This window comes from Emydura macquarii, unplaced genomic scaffold, assembly GCF_026122565.2.
Source record: "Emydura macquarii macquarii isolate MOO-44397 ecotype Brisbane River unplaced genomic scaffold, CSIRO-AGI_Emac_v2 contig_2951, whole genome shotgun sequence".
Lineage (NCBI taxonomy): Eukaryota > Metazoa > Chordata > Testudines > Chelidae > Emydura > Emydura macquarii.
In genome coordinates, this window is record NW_027133088.1 from 11,265 (window position 1) to 27,361 (window position 16,097).

Genomic DNA, 16,097 nt, shown 5'->3' on the forward strand with positions numbered 1-16,097 from the left:
GAAGGCCCAAGGCTGGCAGTATAAGAGACAGGCCCAGAGCTCAGTGGGGAGAGAGCCGCTGCCGGAGGCAGATGTGCCGTCGCACCAGCTGCAGCCAAGGCCTGAACCAGGCCGGGCCTCTGCCCCAAGAGAACGCCTCCCAGAGCAGAGGCCCCGGGAACGGCCCAAGCAACCAACCGCTAAGGGCTGGTTGGGCCTTCAGGGCCGCTAGACTGGCCAAGGCCTACAGGTCCCAAGGACTGGGCCAGGCCTGTGGGCCCTTGTGATGGGACTGAGCCCCCTGAGACAGAGGGCTGGGAGATCCCCTCCGAGGCCAACGCCAACCTGGAGGAGCTGCCAAAGGCAGAATCCCTAGAGACAGGACAGGATCTGGAGGAGCTGCCTAAGGCCGGGCCATCTCCCACACTCTGTGACCTGGAGGAGTTGCCCCTCGCAGAGGAGCTCCCCGCCTTGTCACCGCTGGACAAGGAGGGACTGGTGGGCCGACCCCGGGCCGTACACCCCAGTGATCCCGAGGACCCGGGCGACTCAGGTACCTGGGGATACAGGGAGGAAGTGGCCCAGGGATGGCCACAGCCACTGGCCTGAATCAGGGGCGGAACCACTCCGTCAGCGTGTTGCGGCAGGAGCCCCGCTCACTCAGTGGTGAACACCTTTGCCATTGGGCTGGGATGCAGGGGAGACAGGTGGGCCTGCGTTCCCCTCCCCTCTTCCCTAGCCAACCGGGGAGAAAGTGATCTCCCTTGTCCGTGCAACCAAGGGGACCATAGACTGCTCACTCACCCGCCCTGCCTAAGGGCCGGGGCCATAGACTGCTTGCTCGCCTGCCCTGCCTAAGGGCTGGGGCCATAGACTGCTTTGACAGCCCGCCCATGGGATGGCCGGGGGCTACAGACTCCTAACAGACTGCTAATTCCTCTTAGCAGAGGCGTTGTGGCCTTCCTTGGAGCCTGGGACCGAGGAAGGGTCGCAACGCCCCAACTGGGTTGTGCTGCCCGCCTACACCTCCGTACTCAGGTGAAGTCAATCCCAAGAGAACTGTCCTCTGCCCATGAATGCCTCCCGGTGACCAGACATCCCAAAGCCCTCCTTACAGCACCACTGCCTGAGCCATCTGTTGATCATCAGAATCTTGTCAGGCCTTTGTTGTCCTCCTGTAGGGACAGGCAGAATCCAACTGGAGAATAGAGTGATTATTCCCCTCTATTCGGCATTGGTGAGGCCGCATTTAGAATATTGTGTCAGTTTTGGGCCCCCCACTACAAAAAGGATGTGGACAAGTTGGAGAGAGTCCAGCGGAGGGCAACAAAAATGATTAGGGGGCTGGAGCACAGGACTTATGAGGAGAGGCTGAGGGAACTGGGCTTGTTTAGTCTGCAAAAGAGAAGAGTGAGGGGGGATTTGATAGCGGCCTTTAACTACCTGAAAGGGGGTTCCAGGGAGGATGGGGCTAGGCTGTTCTCAGTGGTGGCAGATGACAGAACAAGGAACAACAGTCTCAAGTTGCAGGGCGGGAGGTCTAGGTTGGACATTAGGAAAAAGTTTTTCACTAGGAGGGTGGTGAAGCACTGGAATGGGTTACCTAGGGAGGTGGTGGAATCTCCATCTTTAGAGGTTTTTAAGCTGAGGCTTGACAAAGCCCTGGCTGGGATGATATAGCTGAGGTTAGTCCTGCTTTGAGCAGGGGACTAGATGACCTCCTGAGGTCCCTTCCAACTCTAATATTCTATGATCACCTGAGCCTCCATTTCCTTAAGAGTCCTCCCCAGTGTGGCATAGTCTCATTCCATACGTTCCAGATAGAATCTAGCTATGTCATTTGTACCCACATGAAGGACAATCATTGGATTCTTTCCTGCTCCCATTAGGATCCTCTTCAGCCCCAGGTCCACATCCCGTATCTTAGCACCTGGCAGACAGCACAGACCTTCTGTTCTCCGGATCAGCTCTGGTTACTGGCCTGTCTGTTCTTCTCAGCAGACCTGCCTTTTCCTGGTGATGGTGCAATTTTATGGCCTGTCCCCTGTTCTTTCTGGCTGAAGGACATCTCGTCTACTATTCTACTTTGCAATCCTCTGCAACCGTTCCAGTATCCTGCTGGGGCTCTTATTTGGTGGTATCTCCTTTGGCTCATCCTCTCTTTGTATAGGAAAAGCTGCTCTTCTCTTCTTCCTTGCCCTCCCACCTTCAGCAACCACCTGCTGTGCCCTTTCTTCATTTTCAGCTCCGCAAACCTGAGCTCTGTTTCTCCTTCACTAGCCCATCTTGGCCTCTGCCGGGTTCTCACTCTCACATGCTTCCACTGGCCACTGTCCTCACCCAGCAGTCTCCCCTCAGAGTTTGTTGGTCCTGCTTCCATCTGCAGATCTGCGTTTTTCCCTTCAGCTTCCTCATTCCTTTGCTCCATCACCTGCTCGAACCCCCTTCTAAACTCAACCAGAGTTTCCACCTGCATCTCCAACTCTCGAATCTTCGCTTCCATCAGCTCTATGAAGAGGCACTTCATACAAATGAAGCACTTTTGAGGTACCACCTCCAGGATCATGTACATTCTGCAGCTTCCACACCCAGTCATCTCCATTGTCTCTTCCACTGCCTGAGTGACTACCACTACCACCTCTGAATCTGTCATAGCCTTTCCCCTCCTTCCTGTCAGTGAGAGACACTAAAACGAAAACCTCACCAAAACAATCCCCAACGAGCACCAACAATACCAGAACACCACAGACCCCTCTCCACAAACTCCCCTTGCAAACACCCCTGTTTTCAGCTCTGTTTGATGGCTCCTGTGCCTTATTGAGTGGCTGGCCTTAAAGGGACCCTAATTAGGGAATTCCCACCCCCTAATTAGGGTCAGCTATGACCTGGTGAAGGTACCTGCTACCGCCCTGACAGCACATTCCACAAGGGCACAAGCTTCTTCAGCAGCATTCCTGGCAGAGGTCCCGATCCAGGACATCTGCAACATGGTCTTCAATCCACATCTTTGCATCACACTACACCCTCACTCGGCAAGACTGAGACGATGCTGCATTTGGCAGAGCGGTACTGCAGACTGCGTGCCAATGAATGCCAATCCCACCTCCTGCACAAGGCTTGGGAGTCACCTACTCTGGAATCGACATGAGCAAGCACTTGATGAAGAAAAAATGGGAACACAAATGCTGAAAAGCCTGCACGGGATCCACAACTACTGCTTAGACTCCCTGGTCATCGTCTCCTGCTCTAGAAGTGAGAGAATCCACGTGGGAGAGTAACCCCAGCAATGCACTGAATGTGGGAAAAGCTTCAGTCCGAGCTCACACCTTGAATGGCCATCAGAGACTGCACATGGGGCAGAGTCCATCAAATCCTCTCCCTTTGGGGCATTCAGGTTTTTGCCCTGCCCTGGCAGATGGAACAGTTGATCAGGAGAGATTTCTGGCAGAGACTGACAAGAGTGACAGTGGCTCTGAGCTGGGCTATTGTTGCTGGCACCTCTGTTTGGAAGTGTAGAATGGCTTTTCTGTAAATAATACAATTATTTATCTGTGACAATACCTAAGAAGGATCCCGAACAGCAGCAATTCTTCATGTCCTTGCTTAAGTCACAATTATGGCCTGTCCCCACTTTGATCTCTTTTAGTTATTAACACAGACATCTTGTTTCTTTCCCATCCTGTTTACACTTTAATTCCACTCTGTAATGCCCTTTTCAGAAGCATCGGGTGTTTTGAAGCTAAGATAGCTGTACAGAGCTCTCTGAAAATTAAACAGCCCGGGCTCTGATTTGACCGTTTATGTTTCCCTCCTCCCCTGGCATTTGGATGTGTACATTGAAAGAGACACACTGCTTGATATTTTTCTCCATGGTGGAGATAGATAGCTGAAAACTTATTATCCGTGTCCTCCTTTGGGCTCATCGTGGGTATCGTTCTCCTAGTGGTTCTCTTTCTTGGATTTTCTCCTTTATGTTTAATGTTTTGCTGCTCAGCATTTAGGCTCATGGCCTCAATGTGACTCCTCCTGGGGTTCAGGGCGAGCTTCCATTAGATTTAGAAGTGTGAAGGTTTTTACCCCTTCACTCTTCTCCCGTATTGCAGGTCTTGATGTATCATCATAAGCCCAACCAGGAGGCTCCCTCGGTATTTTACCTGAGGTCCCCTAAGATGGGCTGTAACTTCGTAACGTCATTCAGTGCCTTTCTCTTTCCAGTTGTAGTTGCTAAGCCTTGACAGCTCTGCACTTTGTGCCTTCCTAGGCTCACTGCCATGTTCTCTGGCTCTTCTCAAAATCTGCTCACTTTGCTCAAAGTAGTGTAATGCTAGTATCATGTTTGTTAGTACTGGGTGGGGGCATAATAAATGTTTCTGAGTCATCTCACATCTTTAGGAAGGTACAGAAGGCATGCTTTAGAAATGGAATGGCTTCATCTTTGTCTCCAGTTTAGAGGAAAGCCCAAACCAGTATGTTAATTCTTCTTTCATGTTCTCTCTCTCTCTCTCTTCTACCTTCTCTGCAGGGTCCTTTCTTCTTTCCAGCAGTTTATTTTCACTCTGTAAGAAGGTTCTGAATTCCATGCACTGCCCCAGGCCTTTTTCTCAGAGCTATAGGATGCTGCACAATTTCAAACCCTTCTGAAAGACTTATTTCTGGTTTGGATTCTATTAGACTTGCCTAATAACCTTACACTTTACTTCTGAGAGTTCCCAAGGAGTGGAAGTGCCTTTGTTAAGACATGGTGTAGGAAGGCATTGTGGCCTTCCTTGGAGCCTGGGCCCCAGGAAGGGCCGAAACACCCAGGCCAGAAAGGAACAGATCCAGCAGGCCACTATAAAAGTCTAAGTATAAAAGGCAGGCCCCACAGCTCAGTAGGACACAGGCTGCCGCTGGAGGCAGACGTGCCGTCCTGCCAGCTGCAACATAGACCTGACCCCAGCTGGGCAGCTGCTCCAAGCTACCACCTTCCTGGACAGAGGTGCCTGAGACAGCCCGACTTACCAAGCTCCAGGGCCTGGGTAGGACCTCCGGGCCCCAGTGACTGTACCGGGCTACCAAGCCGCAGGGACTGGATAGGGCCTCCGGGCCCCAGTGCCTGGACCGAGTCCCCTGAGGCCTGCGTGTGCGAGATGCCCCCTGAGGCCAGCCCTAACCTGGAGGAACTGCCTGATGCTGAGCCCCCGGAGCCCTGTGACCTGGAGGAGTTGCCCGACGCCAAGGAACCCCAGGAGCCCTGTGACCTGGACAGAGGAGCTCCCCGGCTTGCCGCCGGTCGATGAAGAGGGACTGCTGAGCCTGCTGCATGCTGAGTACCCCAGTGACCCCGAGCACACGGAGGACACAGGTACCTGGGGACCAGGGGGAGGAAGTGGCCCAGGGCAGCCATAGCCAGTGGCTGAGTCAGGGGCAAGACCCTGTCGGCGTGTTGTGGCAGGAGCCCCGCCAACTCAGTGGCAAAGGCATTTGCCACTGCTGGGCCCTGGGCTGAGACGCAGTGTACGGGTGGGCCTGCATCCTCCTTCCCTACCCATGCCGGGAGAAAGGGCTCTGCCCTGCCACTGCAGACAGCGGATCCACTGCATATCTGCCTTGTCCTGCCAAAGGGACAGAGGCTAAAGGCTGCTTACCTGTCTCACCCTGCCTGAGGGGTTGGAGACTACAGACTGCTCACCTGTCTCACCCTGTCTGAGGGCCGGAGGCATTAGACTGCGTTAATCGCCCCGCCTGTGGGAAGGCTGGGGGCTATAAACTCTTAAAGAGGCACAGCTTATTCCCCTAAAGGAAGGCGCTGTGGCCTTCCTCGGAGCCTGGGCCCGAGGAAGGGTTGCAATGCCTGTCCAGACCATGCCACTGGCCTACCCAGGGTCTTAGAAACTTAGGTGAGTGGGCTCTCTCTTTACAGGGGTTGGGGAAATCCTACACTTGAACACACTTGTTATGGAGCCCCTGACCACGCTGTCTCGAGAGCCTGTTTCCGTTTTCTCTCATCTCTATGACACACAAACTGCCCTTTTTTATCACATGGGTGGGATATGGAAGTTGTGCAAGTTTGGATGTTGTTGCCACTTTAATTGATTAGCATTTGTGCTCCAATTTTTCCTTCTTCAAGTGCTTGCTCATCTCGATTCCAGTGTAGGTGACTCCCAAGCTTTGTGCAGGAGGCGGGATCGGCATTCATTGGCACGCAGTCTGCAGAACCTCTCTGCCAAACGCAGCATCGTCTCTGTCTTGCCGAGTGAGGGTGCAGTGCGATGCAAAGATGTGGATTGAAGACCATGTTGCAGATGTCCTGGATCAGGACCTGTGCCAGGAATGCTGCTGAAGAAGCTTGTGGTCTTGTGGAATATGCTGTCAGGGCGGTAGCAGGTACCTTCACCAGGTCATAGCTGACCCTAATTAGGGGGTGGGAATTCCCTAATTAGGGTCCCTATAAGGCCAGCCACTTAATAAGGCACCGGCACAGGAGCCAGCAAACAGAACTGAAAACAGCCATATTTTATGGTCAGTGCTTTTCCATGGCAGGATATTACACCGAGGGGTTTATGACTAAGCTGGGGCAATCTGTGCTGCCCTCTGTCAGAGAGGTTATCGGATGGGAGGGACTGTTACTCAGTGTGGAAATACTACTACTGAAACAAGGATGCACAAGAGCCTGTCCACGTGCACATCTGGGTCTCAGGGATTCAGCCCGGAGCTCATCAGCTGGGAGTAGCAGCAGACGCTCAGATTCTGTGACAATTGAGCAGCAGCACAGAAACTATGAGAAATAAATGAGCACGTCTAACCCTTGGCTCTTCTTTTCTCTCTGGTATTTTAGCAGTGAAGGACAAGTCGAGCAAGTCTGCAAGTCTCAGTTAGCCCTGACAATCTGAGCCTCCGCTATCAGTGTATTTTCTCTTTACTCTCTGGAGAGGTTCTTATGCTGAAATTCTCCTGAGTTTATTTTCTACCCTTCCACCTGCTCACGGATCACAGGGAATTGTCCCGGAGTCCTGGCCAACCTCAGAATCCTCAAGGACTGTATGGGGGAATCATAAAGGTCCCTGTCCAGCACCGCAAGTGTCAGATGTGAGATTTGTACACTCATTGTCGGGTCGCAGGAAGAAGATTTCCTCTCTCTTTGCTGTGTGCAATTCCGGTGAGTTGCCTGTTTCTGCAATAATGTTAGTGCTAAGGGCTCGGGAAGGGTTCAGGTCAAAAACAATCTGGGCAGGAATTCTCCAGCACGGAGACTTGAACTGTTTAATATTGTCAGAAATATAAAGGGATTTAAAATAGGAACGAAAGATTTATTGTAAATATTTTAGACAAATATTTGTTTTTAACATCATTTTCTTCTCTCTTACTGTGTCTGTCTATCTATCTCAGTATCTTCCTTTTTTTCAGTGTGTTTAGTTTTTCTCTTGTTCGTTCAAGTTTTCCAATTCAGGAACTTTACTGCCATGTTAACAAGTGTACAAAAATCCTCTGAATTCGATATCTGTGATACCCGAGATTTCACAACACGAATGGGTTACACAGGGCATTACAGACTGGCCAGATTCTGCTCTCACTTTCTGCCTTCAGTGGCTCACTTCAGATTGACACTGGCATCACTGAGAACAAAATCAGGATCCCTGTGTTTTGAAATCCCCACCTTTCATGCCCGGTCTCAGGAAGCCACATAAACTGGGGATCTTCCCTCAGATTCTTTCGGCGCCCGAAGAGAATAGCTCTCGCTGCTGCAGGGCCTGAAGCCTTGATTTTCACGGCAGAAAGCCTAAAGTTCAAAACTAAGGATAACATTTTGGTCCCATTGATACCAGTAGCAAAATTCCCATCAGGGCCAGGATTTCACCCCAAATCCACATAAAAGGACTTTAGTAAATGGCTTGATTTTCACCAGCCATGAGCCTCCAGTGACTTCAGCTGGAGTCGTCCTGCAGCCTCTAAGGATGACTGAGCTCATCTGGACCAGAGAAGAACCGAGAGGAGAGTAGCTAAATCTTAAACTCATTGCTTAGAGCAGGGGTGTCAAACTCGATGATGGTGACGGGCCAAATTCACATAAATTCCCATACTCTCCAACCAAAGAATTCGGGCCACTTTCCTATTTTGGGCGGCGGGATATCGCAGTGGGACCTGGCTGCACTGTTTCTTTAAGGGATTTCTAGCAGCGATGCCTGTCGCCAAAAAATTCAGGGCGTATCCCGCTTTTCGGGGGTAGGCTTCTCCGGAGGAAGGGATTGCCGCTTTAAGACTCTCTTAAAGTGGCAATGCCATCCGCAGACAAATCTCTTACAGTGGTAATGCAGCCAGAACCCACCACGAAATAAACTGCAACTTTCAACGGCAGCACACAGGCCAGATCAAAAAGGTTCCAGGGCCAGATGCGGCTCGCGGACCGTATGCTTGACACCCCTGGCTTAGAGGTTCTAAACAAGTAGGGTAACAATCACTTTCGGTGGCTGGTGCGGTGCTGCTCTCTCTGTTCTCCTGCGTCTCTGGTTCAATAGAGGATGAGAAGCACCAAAATTCAATTAAAATAAAAGCATGTTTGTGGCCTAGAGGAAACCAGGCAGTGTTGGAAATCTGACTGGGAGAGATCCAGGAACACTCGGTGTCTATGGGGGAGGGAAGGCGGATGTACATTCCTCAGGTCTAAGATATTGTTTTTCTCATCTAAAATGTTCATCCATGAAGTGTCTCACGGGATGCCTCGGCCTTGTGAAAAACACCCCTCAAGTATCATTTCCCAGGCTCTAAAGTCACATGAGACATTTCCCGCCTGGGACTACATTCAGCACTGTCATAAGTAAAAAAAATGCCTTCAGTTAGGCTCAGGCAGGAGCTTCCAGGCAAAATGCCTCCAGCTCACTCCTGTACGTGCTGCAGGGACGTGTTCACAGAGCCCCAGGCCAGAAGGCACCACTGTGATCATCTACTCTGACCTCCTGTACAGCACAGGCCAGAGACCTGCCCCCAAGGAATTCCTAGAGCAGAGCTTATAGAGAAACATCCAACCTTGGTTTAGAAATTCTCAGTGATGGAGAATCTGCCATGACCCTTGGTGAATTGCTCCAATGTTTAATTAGTCTCTATATTTAAAAGTTGTACACCTTATTTATAGTCAGAAATTGTCTAACATCAATTGCCAACCATTGGACGGTGTTATACATTTCTATGCTACCATGAAAAGCCCATTATTCAATATTTGTTCCCTCTGTGGGGACTTGTAGACTGTTATCAAGTCACCCCTTCACCATTTCTCTTACACGAAGTAGATTGACTGAGCTCTTTGAATCTACCACTGTAAAGGAGAGTTTCTCATCTTTTAAACATTCTTCTTGTTCTTCTCTGAATCCTCTCCAGTGTATCAACATCCAATATTATCCCCTCACTCACCCCCCTTCCCCAAATCTTGTTCAGAGTCACTGCTTCCCGCGATAGAGACCCCATCACATAAGCATCACCTACCTTCTTTGTTCGTAGACGTATACATGTACATAGCTAGATTAGAACACATATTGTTTGCTTCAACCCAGTTTCCCAACCAGTCCCTATTGCTCTGAATCAGTGACCTGTCCTCTTCCTTATTTAGTTTCCCCCGATTTTTGTGGAATCTGCATGAGAAGGGTAAACAGCTGGGTTGCTGACAAGTGTCTCTCTTTACCCCTGTCAATTAACAAGGCAGAATAACAAAACCACTGTTCTTGGTATGTCTCAGAGAAAGCTGGGTGCCTTTAAGAAATTGTCTCACCAAAAGAAACAAGGGAAGTTAGAGAGCACAAAGTCCTAGCCTGGCATGATAGTGTCCGTTTCCATGGGGTAAACTTGGCTCCTTTTCAAAAGAGCAATAGCATTGTGGATCTATCTATCTATGGTCTATCACATCCAGTGTCCTCTCTTTGACAGAGACAAAGCCAGGGGCTGCTGAAGAAGATGTTGGGGGGATAACCTAACCTTCATGATGTTGTCATTTTAACACCTACAGCCAGAGATTGCCTTATGCCCTGAAACTTGCGGGTGTACTGACTTTCCAAGATATTTATTTTGCTGTATCTATTGTAACAAAAGATTTAATCCATAGAAATATCCTAAACCCATCCAATTCTTGCTTAGCTCCTGGCCTCAACTTCATCTTGTGGCAATGAGTTCCTCTGTCTAATTATGCACTGAGTGAAGGAAGCATTCTTTTTTTAATGAGTGTTGAATTTGCCATATTTCCATTTAATTGAGTAGCCTCTTGAACTTGTGTTATGAGACAGGGAGAACACATGCTTGAAATACTCTCTACCAGTCAGTATTCTATTGACTTCTCAAATCCCCTCTTATTCCTTTACTTTCTAAGGTAACAACCCCAGTCTTTTCAACCTCTCTCCCTGTGAGCCTTTTCCCAGGCCCTTGATCATTCTGGAACCCCTCTAGTTCTGCAATATCCTGTTTGAGAAGGGTACTCAGTACTGCACAGAGGAGTCCAGAGGAGGGTGAAGCATTGACTAATTGATCTCATGGCATTGTACATTTGTATTATTCCTCATCCCACTCCTCCTGTGTCCCAACTTCTTCCTTAGTTTTTGGCTATGCTGGCACTTTGAGCAGGGTTTCACAGAGTCGAGTACCGTCACACCATGTCCCTCTGCTGAGTTCATAGAGTTAAATTAGAACCTTGTAAGGAGTTAAAGTTTTTCCCTCCAATGGGCATATACTTAGCAATGATGGACATCGAATGTCATCTCCCATCATGTTGCTTGTTCACAGACCTTGGATGTCTGAGACCATCTCTGGAATGGATTACAGCCTAAATAATTTGTTCCTCTATGCAAATGCTGCCATCTCACTGCTCATCCCCCTTTCTAGACTGTTAATAGCTAAAAATATTTAACATGCTATTTGTTACCAAGTGCCTAACCCCTCTCACTGGGCTTCTCTCCCTTCAGAGGCATCGAGAGCATTTCTGAGGTTGAATAGCGCATTGACCACCTCATGTCAGCTTTCAACCTCACCCCCTCTGGCCCGTCAAAATTTATCCTGAATGGCATCCCGGGGCTGGAAGCTGCCCACATCTGGATTTCCATCCCTTTCTCTGTATTTTACATCATCAGCCTGTTGGGAAATTTCATGGTTCTTTTTGTTGTCAGCAAAGAGCAGACCCTGCACAAGCCCATGTTCCTGCTGCTCTGCATGCTGGAGCTCACAGACATCGGTGGGTCCACCTGCGTCGTGCCGAAGGTATTGTGCATATTTTGGTTTGGTTTCAAAAACATCACTGTGGATGGCTGCCTCACCCAGATGTTCTTCTTTAACACGGTTGCTGCTGTGCACTCAGCCGTCCTTGTGACAATGGCCTTTGATCGCTACGTCGCCATATGTGACCCTCTGAGATACACCACCATCCTCAGCAACACACGTATCGCTAAGCTAGGGCTAGTGGGTTTGATACGAGCTGTTCTCTTGGTTCTGCCTTTGCCCCTGCTGCTGTGGAGGCTGCCATTCTGCGCCAACCGTGTTATCCCACACACGTACTGTGAGCACATCGCTGTGGTAAAGATGTCGTGTGGGGACACCAGAGTCAACCGGATGTACGGCCTGGTGATATCATTAGTGATCATCGGGTTAGACCTGGTATTCATTGGCCTGTCTTACGGGCTGATCATCAGGGCCGTCCTCAGGATCTCCTCCAAGAAAGCCCACCGGAAAGCCCTCAACACCTGCACAGCCCACATCTGTGTGATGCTGATGTCTTATACTACCAACCTCTTCTCCGTCCTGACACACAGATTTGGTCAGGGCATCGCTGCCCACGTTCACATCCTCTTGGCCAACCTCTATCTCCTTGTGCCTCCCATGCTCAACCCTATCATTTATGGGATCAAAACCAAAGAGCTTCGTGACAAAGTGGGAAAATATACCTGCAGAATGTGATCGCCTGGGGCCACTGACTTTAAACCTGCGTGACAGGAGGAAAACGACGTCTCCTCATTAATTAAGGGTGTTGTATCCCAATGTGGCTGAGCTCAACCTTGTGGCAGTTCACAGTCTCAGAAGTTTCTCACACTTAATGTCCTATCATTCCATCACCAAGCACTGCTGTCTCAGACCATCACCTGATCTCTTTTAGCGTCACTATACTCCCACACCCCCTCACACCCTGTCATTTGGCCTTTCCATGACATCTACACCAGTGATGGTGGCATCTCATATGCTCTCAGCCCCATTTTCCAACAGTGTCGTTGTTGATTCTCACCATTCCTCACTCTCCTCCACCTTTGACTCTTTTGCCCCTCTCTGCCATCACAAGGTCCTCAGCTCTGCCGTCCACCAGGATCCAGGAATCCCTTCCAGTGCTGAGTCTCCTCAAATCGGTCTCTCTGAATTCTTAACCGGCAATAACCTGGAGTTTTCCCCTCTGGTTTGTCCACCCCGAAGACATGAAATCTGCCTTCAATCATCAGTTCATTTTGGGACACACATTATCAGTTCATGACTCAACAGTGTGCCCTACTGCCGGGAAGCCTAACACCATATTGGGCTGCATTAGAAGGATCGTTGCCAGCAGATGGAGGGAAGTGATTATTCCCCTGTATTCGGCACTGGTCAGGCCACATTTGGAGTATTGTGTCCTGGTTTGGGAGTCCCATTACAGGAAGAATGTGGACCAATTGGAGAGAGTGCAGTGGAGGGGAACAAAAATGATTAGGGGCTGGAGCACAAGACGTATAAGGAGAGGCTGAGGGAACTGGGCTTGTTCCGTCTGCAGAAGAGAAGAATGAGGGGGGATTTGGTAGCAACCTTCAACTACCTGAAAGGGGGTTCCAGGGAGGATGGAGCTAGGCCGTTCTCAGTGGTGGCAAATGACAGAACTAGGAGCAACAGTCTCAAGTTACAGTGCGGGAGGTCTAGAATGATTATTAGAAAAGAGTTTTTTACTAGGAGGGTGGTGAAGCACTGGAATGGGTTACCGACGGAGGTGGTGGAACCTCCATCCTTAGAGGTTTTTAAGGCCCAGCTTCACAAAGCCCTGGCTGGTATGATTTAATTGGGATTGATCCTGTTTTGAGCAAAGGGTTGGACTATATGACCTCCTGAAGTCCCTGCCAACCCTTATCTTTCGGGATTCTATGAATCTATGCAACAATGAGGAAAGCAAACATAGACAAGTTACAAAGAAAATAAAGAAAGACGCAACCTCAGGCTTTCCACATCTCTACTAGTCCATTTCCCTTACCTAGTACAAGTTACCTGTATTCTCTGAAGAGTTTTGGCAAAGGCTCTGGGGTTTTTTCCACCTTTTTCCAAGGGAAATGTCTCCTTTGTTAGTGGATTTGCTGTACCTGAAAGTCATTAAAGCATGATTTTACAGAACTTTAATAACTCAGTAACAGGTCAGGGTCTATTACAGGAGTGGATGGGGGAGGTTCTGTGGCCTGCACTGTGCAGAATGTCAGATTAGATGATCATATTGGTCCCTTCTGACCTTAGAGTCTCTGAGCCCATGTGTTTTCCTTGTGCCCTCTGTCATCCAGGGGATTCAGTGTTTCCCAGACAGGACCCCGCTTAGCTGCTGCAGAGTGACATAATCTGTGACATTTTGGGGATCATCTAGACCAATAAAGGGGTCTGTCTCCATCTGCCTTGTAACATTGAGGGACTTAAGGCTGTGCTGTTATTTCTCACGGCCCTGCACCAGTAACCAGCCCACAGGTATTATGGTCTCACCCTGGCTTCCAGCAGCCGACTTACTCCTTGCAGGGTGATGCCAACAGCCTCTGCAAATCCGTCTCCCCGAGTTCTCATCAAAGGGAAGCCCCAGAGGGGCCAGAAAAGCAGCCCAGAAGACAGAGCTCTGCAGGAGGCAGAGCAGCAGAGCTGAGCCAGAGCCAGGGAGACACAGCAACCTAGACCAGTAACTCGGCAGCCAAGCATGGTAGGGTGGTTGGGGAGAGCAAAGCGGGGCCCTGGGTAAAGGACCCAGTGCAGGGAGACGTCAGCAAACAAGAAGGCCTTGCAGGTTTGTGTGACACACTGTACCCCTTGTGCTGTGGTTTGTGTATCGTTCATGTTCATGTAAGGTGTTTTTGTAATGTTCATGGCATTTTGAACGTTATTGTTATAATAGTTTGTGTGACCTAGGATAGCCACCTGAAAATGCCAAGATCAGGGTAGGCTGTAAAAGGAGAGCAGATAAGATTCTCCCAGCACTGGTGGGTGACACTGAAGTCAGACTTCCCAACCAGCCACAAACAGTGCTTCTGATTCCCCACACTGGTTATCAAGAAGCCAAAATACAATTACACACAGCCCCCTTTACTGCATTTCAACTTCTCGCTCCCAATCAGCCACTAGGTCCAGTAAAGAGACCAGTTATTTAAACTCTGTGCTCTTTACCAAAAAGGTTTCTCTGACCCCAAAGGGTCAAGCACAGTACTAGATCAATATAAGTTTTGATCTTACCCAAAATAGCATGCTGCCAGCCAATCCTTTAGTAAATAAAACTAAAGGTTTATTATAAAAAGAAAGAAACAAACTATAAGAGAAATGTTAAAGGATTAAAGACAATCAGATACATACAAAAGATTTGAAAGTCCATGTGTATCAGGTTTCTAGTAGAATTGTGGAGTTTGCAGGCTTGTATAGTCCCTTTGGTGTACATCCGATAGCTGGATGGGTCTCAGTCCTTTGTTTCACAGCTTCAGTTCAGTTCAGTTATAGATGAGTTGATTCACAGGTAGACTGGAGACAGAAGACAAAAAGGATGTCATGTGGCTGCCTTTTATGTACTTTGGCTTTTGACATGCTGCTTGTGGAATTTTACAGGAATAAAATGGAGTCCAGAGTCATATGAGTCAGTCCTGGTGACTCATCAGGTATATCCTGGCTTCTCTCCCTGGCCCCTTGTACCTATGAATTTCTTAATGGGCCATTAAGCAGGCTAGTGCTGCAGCCATCCTGTTTGGGGTGTTGTCCAGACACAGCACAATTTGAAATACAGATATATCAACCATATCCATAACTTCCATTACACATGTAACACATGAACATAAACATCATCATCTTAGCACATTATAGCCTTTCTAATAGTACCTGATGTTAGAAATAATCAAAGAGGTTGTCCTGTGGGACGACTGGGGAGACAGAACCCTTTATTGCCTTCTCGCTCCACATCGACGCCGCTAGTGAGCAACGAGGGGGTTACTTTATAATCCTTCTATCCGTAACAGTCTGTAAATGTATACATTTCCAGCAACTCCCCATAGACCCTTATTTGGTTACATTGAAACCTATAAAATGAATATTAACAACTACATAATGAATATAATTATGGCTGCCCCTGTTTGTTGTTTACAGGGTTACCATACAGAGTCAGGCACATCACCTTCAAACCTGTACATTTCACACTAACGTTCTTTGACGTAAAGGCCTGCCAGGGGGAGAAGGAAGATCATGCTTTCTTCCCACCAAAAGGCCTTGCACAGAAATAGCAACAGGTATTTTATTAGCCTCATTCCCAGCACAGATGCCCAGGAAGGGAGGAGAAGAAGAAGAAGATAACAGACTCTAACTAAAATTCACACCATTAACAGAAACAAGGTTTGCCCTGGTCTTGACCCCGTTCCCTGTAGCTTAGGCTTGATCACATGTCCAGCTTTTAACTCTTTACTCTCCTACACCTGACCTGGCATGTCTCACATGAATTATTATGATTTTAACACACTGATGTCAAATCATGATAAATGCCCCCCCCCCCCCCCACCCATCCAGACAGCGTAACACTTTGTTTCCTGCAATGTCGTATGCATAGACATGGTAGGCAATGGTAGGCACTATTCCCAAATATGTGTCTCACGCGGGTTGCATAGATCCAGACAAACACAAAGTGGAGGGTTCACACCTCACAGAGACATACAAACAGGAACAATGGACTGGCTTGAGCACTTGAGAAGGCGACGCTCATCTGACTCAAATGGAGGAAACCAGGCCCATTGCTGGATGTGGCCGAACACCTGACCCGGGGGTGAAGAGGAAATATGTTAAAGGCAGAGGCATTGCGGAGAGGCTCACTGATGTAAAAGAGCAACTCCTAGAAAGTGTTCGTCAGAGCCCGTCTTATTTAATTCAGATGGATGAGTCCACAGATA

General features: G+C 48.9%; 1 protein-coding gene across 1 annotated transcript; it reads left to right on the plus strand.

The window, feature by feature from the left end:
• Positions 1-10,917: 10,917 nt before the first annotated feature.
• LOC137167675 (olfactory receptor 52P1-like) lies at positions 10,918-11,883 on the plus strand. Its single transcript, XM_067569924.1, has one exon. It carries the CDS (start codon positions 10,945-10,947, stop codon positions 11,881-11,883), a length of 939 nt encoding a protein of 312 aa, XP_067426025.1. The 5' UTR covers positions 10,918-10,944.
• Positions 11,884-16,097: the final 4,214 nt, after the last annotated feature.

Excerpts from the sequence above, each read along its gene's own strand:
- LOC137167675 (XM_067569924.1), top strand. The coding sequence starts at position 10,945 with ATGTCAGCTTTCAACCTCACCCCCTCTGGCCCGTCAAAATTTATCCTG.